Source organism: Vulpes lagopus, chromosome 2 (assembly GCF_018345385.1).
Source record: "Vulpes lagopus strain Blue_001 chromosome 2, ASM1834538v1, whole genome shotgun sequence".
NCBI classification, from domain to species: Eukaryota; Metazoa; Chordata; class Mammalia; order Carnivora; family Canidae; genus Vulpes; species Vulpes lagopus.
The window spans coordinates 165,295,167-165,307,502 of NC_054825.1; the positions used below are offsets into that span (position 1 = coordinate 165,295,167).

The 12,336-nt window shown below is 43.7% G+C and overlaps 1 protein-coding gene across 2 annotated transcripts in view; it reads right to left on the minus strand.

The window, feature by feature from the left end:
- Positions 1-610: 610 nt before the first annotated feature.
- The window catches only part of SAE1 (SUMO1 activating enzyme subunit 1), a 78,561-nt gene continuing 66,835 nt past the window's right edge, over positions 611-12,336 (minus strand). For both annotated transcript variants that reach the window (XM_041745682.1, XM_041745683.1), the window contains exons 8-9: positions 5,595-5,664; positions 611-1,674 (exon numbers count right to left, since the gene is read on the minus strand). In XM_041745682.1, the coding sequence (XP_041601616.1) occupies positions 1,582-1,674; positions 5,595-5,664 (163 nt within the window). In that variant the 3' untranslated portion in view covers positions 611-1,581. The remainder of the gene's footprint in view (positions 1,675-5,594; positions 5,665-12,336) is intronic.

Genomic DNA, 12,336 nt, shown 5'->3' on the forward strand with positions numbered 1-12,336 from the left:
CTGGAGAAAGCTCAGACTACTGAGTCAAGATAAACCTGGTATGCCAAACTAACAAAAGCTTTGATCCTACCGGCTGTGGGACTTGAGGCATATTACTTAAGTGTCACTTAACTTTAAGGTAGCATCAGCATCCCGTCTTTTACTTCTCATTAATATAGTTTTTGTTGGGACGCCTGGGTGGCTCAGCAGTGGAGTATCTGCCTTTCACCCAGGACATGATCGTGGGGTCCCAGGATCGAGTCCCACATCAGGCTCCTTGCATGGAGCCTGCTTCTCTCTCTGTCTGTGTCTCTGCCTCTCTCTGTGTCTCTGATGAATAAATTAAAAAAATATATATATATATATATATACTTCTTGTCACTGAGAATAGCCACTATTGAATTGGTCAACGAACATTTGGAACCAGAAGCTTTTATGTGCTCTAGAATTTGAGCACTCTAACTCTTGTTGCATTACCCAGAAAAACAATGGCAGAAATGGTGAAAGAGGGGAGGAATCTCTGAGTCATACTGAAGCATCCAGTGATATTTCTTTAGGTTACAAAAGGCCATTGGGAGGATCACTCCCTGTCAGAGGACGGGGTTTGTAATGTGGAAAAACAACAGGTAAATCCTAAAGCAAATAACTTTATTTCTATCATTCCTTTTTCAAGAACCAAGGAAATATAGAAAATATAAAACACAAACAGCTGCAATTTAATTTTGGGGCCGGGGAAGGCGGGTAAAGAAGGAATGGCACAGCCCTTTAAAGCAACTTCCAGGACGGCCTGAGCCACATCAGGTGTGGGGGGGGGCCTGAGAAGACAGGCTCCTATGTCCCAGCTTGGGCCCCAATACATCAGAATCCTCAGAGGGTGGGACCCTGGAATCTGCCTTTTTAAAACAAGTTTTCCCACTCACGTTCACTTAGCAAGGTCTCGCCCTAAAGCCCAAGGGAACTTTGGTAACATTTCCTCTCTTCCAAAATCCAGGCTGAAACCCAACTAATCCTGAACTAAAACTCAAGAACAGCACACCAGATGCCACCTGTTGTTTTTCAGGGTCTCAAACTCTGGAGGAAATACATCCCGCCTGCCACGTCTTTTCCTCTCTAGGGCACCTGTCTGCATTTGGAACTGTTGCTCCACTAGTGTTTCATCAGGCCCAGCCTTATTCTCCACCTGGAGTCCTGCTTTTCTCTGTATGACAGCGGGCAGGGAGTAACTCCAAGAAGGTGGCAAGAGGATCCTACATAACGAGGCGTGCTGGTTCCTGGCAGGTGTCTTCTGCAGGGCCCCAGAGGGCTGACGATGCCGTGGCAGCACCAGGACAGAGGGATGCATCAGTGGGGGCATTCAGGTGATGGCTGGCAAACAGCCCTCCACAGTGCTGCAACAGCCAGTCCCTACACCCTTTGCTGAGCAGCTGTTGGTGCATGGAAGTCAAACATCTGTACAAGCTCAGTGCTCGCAGAAAATGGTTTGTACTTGGTCCAATGGCTTCACTTTTCCCCTGTCTGGAGTTGCCTTCGTGGGGGAAGGGGACAGGGCACACATGTGGGCAGGCTGCAGGTCAGCATCTCCAGGGCTGCCAAGTCTTAGGTTCACTTGGGGCCGAGGCATTCCACAATCCCATTCCCCTTCATGCCATCAAAAAAGAAGAAGTTGTTGTGAGGAGGGTCCCTTTGAGACAGGGCCTGGGAAGAAAAACAAGATGAGGGTTCAGCTCAGATGCTTTCAAAGGGCTAATATGGAGAATAAAAAAAAAGAAAAAACCCAGATCTTCTAAAACTTAGCAGCGCTTCTCAAAAGAGGTTAAATTTGCTCCTCAGGAGTTAGTGGCTAGTTTGAGACACAACTGTGACTGCCATGTCTCTCTTAGCTGTCCCTGATCACCTTTGTGTCTCTGGACAAGTCACTTAGCCTCTCTGAACTCCACTTCCCCACATAAATGAAAGTAGCATATGTGCTATCCTAGGCTTTAAAAGAGGTGATGTGGGTAGCCCGGGGTGGCTCAGCGGTTTAGCACCACCTTCGGCCCAGGGCATGATCCTGGAGACCTGGGATCAAGTCCCATGTCGAGCTCCCTGTATGGAGCCTGCTTCTCCCTCTGTCTGTGTCTCTGCCTCTCTCTCTCTCTCTCTGTGTCTCTCATGAATAAATAAATAAAATTGAAAAAAAAAAAAAAAAAGAGGCCGGGATGTTCTTCAACCATGTGAAACGCTCCACACAGAGAAGCACTGCTGGCAAACAGCAGTAATAATTATTTAGTACTACTGGACGGAGAAAGGTGGTGGCCCTCATCACCTGCGGGACATACACTGACACAGAAGTGGCTCTTCTATGAGGAGACATGCTGCCTGCCTTCTTCTGCATGACAGGTTAGGGCTGGGATCCAGAGAGCCTGGGAGTGCTATTTAGCCATGGAAATGGTGATTATCTTGTGGGGTTAACAGAAGCACTTTTAAAGGTAAGACTAGACCTCCTGAAATTACATGCTGAATCATGTGTACACATGTGCACTGGAGAAAGGATTCATAGGTGTCAGTGAGTTTTCTAAGAGGTTCTTCCCTCAAAAAGGGTTACCATTTAAATATGAGGACACCGTCCAAGCAAGCCATTGGGCAAGGTTTAAAGGTTCCCAGGAGCACCACTCCTGTCATTCATAGGGCATTTTATGAGGCCTGAACTACTTTTTGAATTAAGCGCCAATCTCAACCTGTTTCTTCATCTGTAAAATGGGGATGATTATACCTACTTCAAGTGGTTATTCAGCCATCTGTCCATGGAAAACTTATAGAGCATCTACTCTGTGCCAGGTCATGCTAGGTACTAAGGATTTTGAGGAATGGTTAAGACAGAGGCATGCTCCTCTGGGCTTACATACAAAATGGCAAATCAATAGCACGTGCCTGCTACAGTTTTCAGTGAACATGAGATGCAATCAAGCTTGTAATACATCTGGCACATACCAAATTATCAAAAAGTGGGAGCTGCCATGAGTAACGGAGCTAGAGATCCCTAAGATCCCTCTGAGGACCCCAAGCACTCAGCCAGGAGGAAGGGCCCACAACCCTACATTAGAACTCCTACACCCCAGAACTCAATTACAGGAGATGACACAATAGAATCCAGTATGGCTGCCACTGACACCATCACCACTAGTACTGCAGACAGGCCTAGAGGGGACAGTGGGAGGCAAAAGACAGAGGACTGACACCTAAGGAAGCATGACAGAAGAGGGGACATAGACAGAATATGTGGTATTTGAAATGATGGAAGGAAGGAAGGAACAATGAGGATTCCAGGGAACAGACTTACATTTGCCCTCCAACTCCTAATGTTTACTTGTTATGGATGGTTAGATGGTCCTCAGGAGAGAAGGGGGGGTCCTGCAGCCTTCAGATTTGTGGGACCCTGATGCCAGCTGGCTGAAGGCTGAACGGTATTAAGTAAGGGGGGCGGGTGGCGGGGACAAGACACCAGGCAGGCCATGGGGTGAACACAGGGCTAAAGGTAAAGTGCTTTCCAAGCAAGATGGGGGTAGGGGGAGATTCCAAACACACCCAGCAACCAAGAATGCAGAGTACTCTGGCTGTCTGGGATAAACAGAAACAAGATGCGAGCAACAGCTGTCCCCAGCAGGCAGGAAGGAGGGGGCTGCATTAGAGGTTAGGACTGGGATGTGGGGAAGCCACTGCAAACAATGGGGTCAAGGACAGCCACCCTGACCCCTAATCTCCACCCCATATGAAAAACCTAGCGAGCAGCTTCTTGATGAGATGTACAAAGTGAGGCTAAAACCACAAAGACAGTGCCCCCGGTTCCATGCAGATAGCACGTGAAGCATGAGGGCTGTGTGGTGAAGGGCACAGGCTCAGAAACCAGTCCTGGGTTCTAATCCTGGCTCTACCACTTCTTTGCACCTCAGCTCCTCCTCTATGTATCAGGGGTGGTCACAATAGTCCTACTTCATAGGGCTGTTTTGAGGATAGGATGAGTGCATCCATGTGAAGAGTATGGTCTCTGCATGGTACAGGGCAGGCATTTCAATAAATATTGTTACTGTTGTTGTCACTGTAGGCTACAAAAAGGAGTGTGTTCCCTTAGGGTTCTCCAATTATTGTGCTCCTTCCTCCTGAGTTTGTCCATAGGTGGCTTCAGAATACTTTTCAACAGTCTTCTGGGCAGCCACAATTGACTACTACTCAGACTGGGCATATAAACTACAATTTTCGGGCAGCCCCTCTGGCCCAGAGGTTTAGCGCCACCTGCAGCCTGGGGTGTGATCCTAGAGGCCCGGGATCGAGTCCCGAGTCCGGTTCCTTGCATGGAGCCTGCTTCTCCCTCTGCCTGTGTCTCTGCCTCTCTCTCTCTCTCTCTCTCTCTCTCTCTCTCTCTCTCTGTCTCTATGAATAAATAAATAAAATCTTAAAAAGAAAATAAGCTACAATTTTCATAGCAGTCTGAATTAAGCAGAAGGCATGAACACCAAAACAGGTGTGGCCATCACATCCCTCTCTTCTTCTCCTTATCTCCCTGGGGCTCGCCAGGAAAGAAAAGAGGGCAAAAAAAAAAGCCTTAAAGATGGTAGGACTGTCAAATTGAGTCAAATGTCTCCAGAGCAAATTTACGGACTTCAATACAAAGTAGTAAGAACTAAATCTCCAAATGGTCCTCCTAAGCTCAAACACAACATGTAAATGAGCACAGAAAATAATTTAACTAGGCATGACTCTGCTCCATGAAAGAAAAGGACAAAGCATCACTACAAAGTTACTGAAGCAGTCAAGAACCTACAAAAGGAAGATTGTTGTGGGGCAAATGTCAAAGCCCCAAAGAAAGTATTCTGGGATATGCTGTAGTTTTGACAACCAGAATGTTCCAAAAGAGAATCAAAAGGCGGGCTGTGCTAGTTATTGGTTACGTAACTCCAGGTGAAATATTTCGCTTTTGAGAGGGACAATGACACCAAACCTAATGGGATCACAGGTCACCCTCTATAGAGCCTTGTGAGGCTCCTGGGATAGTACACATGCTCCACTGGTACGGAATGAATGCCCCCTTCTGAATAAATACCCATGGTGTGTGCATTAACAAGAGGAAGCTCTAATGCCATGTCATGGACAGAGAAAAACCACATGAAGCAGAAGAGCACAGGTTTTGGAGCCCCATATCTGGGCTTCAGTGTCCTCCCTTTATTTTATTTTTTTTATTTTTTTATTTTTTAGTGTCCTCCCTTTAAATGGAGATGATCAGAATATCATTTCATAGAGCTGTGAGAAGGAAGATACATGGCAAATACCATAAGCACCACATAACTCAGCAGTATAGTTAGGGGACAGTCTGCAGACAGTACCTGAAGGACACTATGCCCAGTTCTAGGCTTAGCGCAGAGTAGACACTCAAAGATCATTTGCTGTATGCTCATCTGAACAGGCTGGAGAGAATAGGATGAGGTAGGAGAGTGAAGAAAGGAAAAGGGCAAGTCACAAAACGAAGATGAATAGAGTCCGAGAAACTAGGCAGCTCTCTAAGGTTAGCCAGGGGTTCTCTCTGGTTGGCACACCGACAAGGCCACGGTGGATCAACGATCTGCTTCAAAGGGATTCTTTACCTTCACAATTTCCTGGGCCAGGATCCCTCCAACCACTGCACACACTGGGGCCATCTCAGAGAAGCAGTACCTAGAAGAGAAGACAAATGAAATGGAGCCCTGTGGAACAGGAAGGCTGGTAGATATCTGGAAAAGGTCAGTAGTGGGCTCGCCTGAATGAAAACATCTACCAGGAGGAGTCAACTCAGACAGCAATGCTAATGCTGGCACCTAGGTGTGAAAATGAAATCTGCTCCAGGAGGTTAGTTGGGAAAGACCTCTGAACCTCGCAAGGCAGGCAGAAATGGTTTCACAACATTTTTTGTTTAAGTTAAAGGAAAGACTATATCTGTGCTTCCTAAAAATAAGGTCCAACAAATATCAGATGTTTCAGTGCCCCGGTCACATTCTCGCAATTCTCTTCTTACCCACAATGGGCAGTGGGTTCTATCTGCTGTTCCAAGACAGATGTCAGGGAGAAGGCCTGTGTTAACATGTAGGAGGCATGGGAAATCTGGGGCCTGAAACTGAAGCATGGGGGCAGGAAGTCTTTGCTACTAACATAGATACCAACCCTTGAGGGCCAGGATGAGGCAACCAGAGGACAAATATTAGCTAATACTGTCACCTGTCCCTCCAAATCACCACTCCTGGGCAGTATAATACTCTCCCACCATCTCCCCAGAGGAAGTGTGTTCTGTCAGTTCCCAGCCCTGAAACAAAGGTATTTTCTAAATCAGCAAAGTGGAACACAGAGAAGTTAAAGGGAAAGCTTCCCTAAGGAACCCTACCATCAGGAGACTACCAGCAATCTTTCCAGTGTGATACACATCCTTCCTGATTTGGGGCAGCCTGGGTGGCTTAGCGGTTTAGCGCCGCTTTCAGCCCAGGGCATGATCCTGGAGACCCGGGATCGAGTCTCACATTGGGCTCCCTGCATGGAGCCTGCTTCTCCCTCTGCCTGTGTTTCTGCCTCCCTCTCTCTGTGTGTATCTCATGAATAAATAAGTAAAATATTAAAAAAACAAACAAACAAACAAAAAACCTCCTTCGTGATTTTTAAAAGTGCACAAATCTAAACACATATAATTAAATCATGTTTTATATAAATATATTTAGATATATTATATAAATTATAATAAATTATAAATATATAAAATACTATGAATAAATTATATATTATATAAATATTTACGTATATTATATATATATAAAAGTCATTAACTCTGCTCTGTAATCTACTGATGGATATTTAAGCTGATCAACATTGCAAAAAAGTATCTTGGCATAGGTGTCCAACAATTCTTTATGGCAAATTTCTAAATATAGAATTTTTGGATCATGACACATTGTGTCAAAATGCCCTCAAGAAAAGCTTTACCATTTCAACTCCCATCAACCTTGTGTGAAGGTGCCCATCCCCCCACACCCTGGTGGGACCAGAATTTCCATCTGTACAATCACAGAGGTTAACTTTTCCTCTGGATTATCAAGGTCCTTTATAGACTATCAAACAGAGAACGAAAACAAAGAAAAACTAGTCACAAAAAAAGAAAAACTAGTCACTCATTATCCCACTACTCAAAGATAATCAAACGTGGAAATATTTTTCCTTAAAAAAAAAAAATACACCTGTATTCTGTGCAATTATACTATACAATTTAATATTCTTTTTTTTTAAATTTTTATTTATTTATGATAGTCACACACACACAGAGAGAGAGAGAGGCAGAGACACAGGCAGAGGGAGAAGCAGGCTCCATGCCCCGGGAGCCTGACGTGGGATTCGATCCCAGGTCTCCAGGATCGCGCCCTGGGCCAAAGGCAGGCGCCAAACCGCTGCGCCACCCAGGGATCCCACAATTTAATATTCTTATTTTCTCTTTTAAAAAGTATATTATCTCGGGGATCCCTGGGTGGCGCAGCGGTTTGGCGCCTGCCTTTGGCCCAGGGCGCGATCCTGGAGACCCGGGATCGAATCCCACGTCGGGCCCCCGGTGCATGGAGCCTGCTTCTCCCTCTGCCTGTGTCTCTGCCTCTCTCTCTCTCTCTCTGTGACTATCATAAATAAATAAAAATAAAAATAAAAAAAGTATATTATCTCAACAAAATGCTAACAAACCTAACCAGCAACATACATAAAAGATTATACACCATGACTAAGTGGGATTGATTTACAACCAGAAATGCAAGGTTGGTTTAGTATCTGAAAAATCAGTCAATGTAGTATTGCTGTATTAAATGAATACAGGAACCATAAACACATGATCATCTCAACAGACAGAGGGGAAAAAAATGTGACAAAATTCAGCACCTCTTGATGATAATAACACTTAACAAACTGAGAACAGAGGGAAATTTCATCAACCTGATGAAGGGCATCTATGAAAAGTCTACAGCTGATATCATACTTAACGGTGAAAGACTGAAAGCTTTCCTCCTAAGATCGGGGATAAGACAAGGACGTCTGCTCTCACCACTTCTATATGACATTATACTAGGGGTTCTAGCCACCACAATTAAGGAAAGAAAAATGAATGAGACTGACAGATTAGAAAGGAAGAAGTAGATAACATGATCGAGTATATAGAAAATACTATGGAATCTACAGAAAAATTACTCAAACTATTAAATTTAATCAGCAAGGCTGTAGGATATAAGATTAATAGACAAAAATGAATTGTATTTCTATAAATAAGCAATGAACATTTTGAAAATGAAATTAAGACCTCCATTTATATTACCACCCAAAAGTATAAAATATTTACGAATAGCTTAACAATAGTGTAAAACTTACATTCTGTAGACTACAAAACATTTTTGTATAAAATAAAAGAAGTAAATAAATGGAAAAACATCCCACACTCATGATCAGAACACTGAACACTGTTAAGGTGGAAATACTCCCCAAATTTATTCTATATTTTTGGCATAATCCCCATCAAATTACTAGCTGCCTTTTTTGTAGAAATGGGAAAATCCATCTTAAAAATTTGTATGGGAATGCAAGAGACCCAGACTAGTCAAAAGAATTGTGAGAAAGAACAAAGTTGAAGAACTCACATGTCTCAATTTCACAACTTACTACTACTACTACAAAACAACAGTACTCAAAATACTGTGGTACTGGTATCTATATTGACAGACATATAGATCAGTGAAATAGAAGTAAGAATCCAGAAATAAATACCTATATGGTCAACTGATTTGTGTCTGTATGTGTGTGTGTTTAAAGATTTTGTTTATTTATTCATGAGAGACACAGAGAGAGAGGCAGAGACACAGGCAGAGGGAGAAGCAGGCTTCATGCAGGGAGCCCGATGTGGGACTCAATCCTGGGTCTCCAGGATCACACCCTGGGCTGAAGGCGGCGCTAAACCGCTGAGCCACTGCACTGGGCTGCCCTGGTCAACTGATCTTTGACAAGGGTGACAAGACCATTCGATGAAGAAAGTTTTTTTTTCTAAAGATTTTATTTATTTATTCATGAAAGACAGAAAGAGAGAGAGAGGGGCAGAGAGGCAGAGACATAGGCAGAGAGAGAAGCAGGCTCCCTGCAGGGAGCCCAATGTAGGACTCAATCCTGGGACTCCAGGATCATGCCCTTAGCCGAAGGCAGATGCTCAACTGCTGAGCCATCCAGGAATCCCAAGAAAAAAAATCTTTTTTTAAAAATTTTTACTTATTTATGATAGTCACAGAGAGAGACAGAGAGAGGCAGAGACACAGGCAGAGGGAGAAGCAGGCTCCATGCACAGGGAGCCCGACGTGGGATTCGATCCCGGGTATCCAGGATCGCGCCCTGGGCCAAAGGCAGGCGCCAAACCACTGCGCCACCCAGGGATCCCCCCCCCCTTTTTTTTCAATTTTTATTTATTTATGATAGTCAGAGAGAGAGAGAGGCAGAGACACAGGCAGAGGGAGAAGCAGGCTCCATGCACCGGGAGCCCGACGTGGGATTCGATCCCAGGTCTCCAAGATCGCGCCCTGGGCCAAAGGCAGGCACCAAACCGCTGCGCCACCCAGGGAGGGATCCCCTTTTTATTTTTCTTAATGATTTCATTTATTTATTTGAGAGAAGGCACCAGCAGGGGGAGGGATAAAGGGTGAGGGAGAAGCAGACTCCTCTAGAAAGGAACCCAACCCCAGAACCCTGGGATCACTACCTGAGCTGAAGGTAGATGCTTAATCAACTGAACCACCCAGATGCCCCTGAAAAAAATCTGTATAACAAACAATACTGGACAAGTGGGTCTCCACGTGCAAAAGAATGAAGTTGAACCCCTACCTCACACCATGCACAAAAGCTGATTCAAAAATGGTTAATAGGGATCCCTGGGTGGCACAGCGGTTTGGTGCCTGCCTTTGGCCCAGGGCGCGATCCTGGAGACCCGGGATCGAGTCCCACATCAGCCTCCCGGTGCATGAAGCCTGCTTCTCCCTCTGCCTGTGTCTCTGCCTCTCTTTCTCTATCATTCATAAACAAACAAACAAACAAACAAACAAATAAATAAGAAATAAAATGAAATAAAATGAAATAAAATAAAATAATAATAATAATAAAAAAAGATGGTTCACAGGGCAGCCGGGGGAGGGAGGGGCCCTCAGCGGTTTAGCGCCACCTTCAGCCCAGGCCCTGATCCTGGAGACCCAGGATCGAGTCCTACATTGGGCTCCCTGCATGTAGCCTGCTTCTCCCTCTGCCTGTGTCTCTGCCTCTTTCTCTGTGTCTCTCATGAATAAATAAAATCTTAAAAGAAAAAAAAAAAGGCTCACAGATCTAAATATAATAGCTAAAACTACAAAACAGCAATAAATCTTCATGACCTTGGATTAGGCAATGGTTTCTTAAATGTTATCCTAGGAAAAGCAACATGAAAAAAGAAAAAAAAAAGATAAATTGCTATTTCATAAAAATTAAAAACTTGTACTTCAAAGAATACTTTTCATTTCAGAGAGTGAAAAGACAATCCACAGAATAGATTTAAAATTTTGTGAATCATGTATCTGATGAATAATCTGTATATCCAGATTCTATAAAGAACTCTTTTCTGGGGGGATCCCTGGATGGCTCAGCGGTTTGGCACCTGCCTTCGGCCTGGGACGTGGTCCTGGAGTCCCAGGATCAAGTCCCGCGTTAGGATCCCTGCATGGAGCCTGCTTCTCCCTTGCCTGTATCTCTGTCTCTCTCTCTGTGTCTCTCTCATGAATAAATAAATAAAATCTTTAAAAAAAAAAACTTTTTTTTTAAAGATTATTTATTTGAGAGAGAGAGAGAGAGTGAGAGAGCGTGAGCGCGCACATGAGCAGGAAACCTGATGTGGGACTCGATCTTAGGACCCCAAGATCATGACCCAAGGTGAAGGCAGATGCCTAACCGACTGAGCTATCTAGATGCCTCTCTATAGAGAACTCTTTATGACTAACAATAAAAAAGAAAAACAGGGCAGTCCGGGTGGCTCAACAGTTTAGTACCACCTTCAGCCCAGGGCCTGATCCTGGGGATCTGGGATCAAGTCCCACATTGGGCTCCCTGCATGGAGCCTGCTTCTCCCTCTGCCTGTGTCTCTGCCTCTCTCTCTTCCTCTCTGTGTTATGAATAAATAAATAAAATCTCTAAAAAAGAAAAAAGAAAAAAATTAAAAATGCACAAATGATTTGAATAGCATTTTGCTTAAAACATATACAAATGGCCATCAAGCACATGAAGAGATGTTCTACATCATTAGTTATTAAGAATGCAAATCAAAGCTATAATGAAATACAACTTATTACCCACTAAGGCTAAATTAACAGACAATAACACTTGTTGGTAAGGATGTGGAGAAACTGGAATCCACACAAAAGTGTTGGTGGAGTGGCAAGGTGGTGTGGCTGCTATGGAAGACAGTCTGGCAGTTCCTCAAAATGTTAAACATAAAATTACCATATGATTCATCAATCCACTCTTAGGTATACACACCCAAGAGAAATAAAAACTTATGCTCACACAAAAACACGTGAATGTTTATAGTGGCTTTAGTCTTTAATTGCCCAAAACCGGGAACAACCCAAATGTCCTTCATCTGGTGAACAAACTGGTGTATCCATACAGTACACTACTGCTCAGCAGTAAGGAGAAATGAGCTATCCATTCATATAACATGGATGAATTTCAAGTGAATTAAACTAAGTGAAAGAAGCCAGACTCAAAAGGCTACACATGCTGAATGTATAACATCATTGGAAAGACAGAACTATAGGAATAGAGAACAGATCAGTGGCTACAGAGAAAAAAGAGCTGCCTTGTTATTAAGCACTACAAGGGAATTTTTAGGGCAATGAAACTTTTCTTTCTTTTGTTTTTGGAAAGGGAGAGGGAAAAAGAGAATCTTAAGGCTCCAAATCCAGTGTGGAACCCAAGGCAGCTTGATCTCACAACCCTGAGATCATGACAGGAGTCAAAAATCAAGAGTCGAATGCTTTAACTGAGCTACTGGGGTACCCCAAGAATGAATAAATGAATATCTATCTATCTATCTATCTATCTATCTATCTACCTACCTACCTACCTACCTACCTACCTACCTTTCCTTCCTATCTCTCTCTCTCTTTCTTTCTTTTCTGTAATCTCTATGCCTAATGCAGGGTTGAACTAACAACTGAGATCAAGAATTGCATGCTCTACTGATGGAGCCAGACAGGCACTCCAAGTTCATGGAACTTTAAAAACAAAAACAACCCACAACTACATAGTCAACTAATCTTTTTTTTTTTTTAAGAT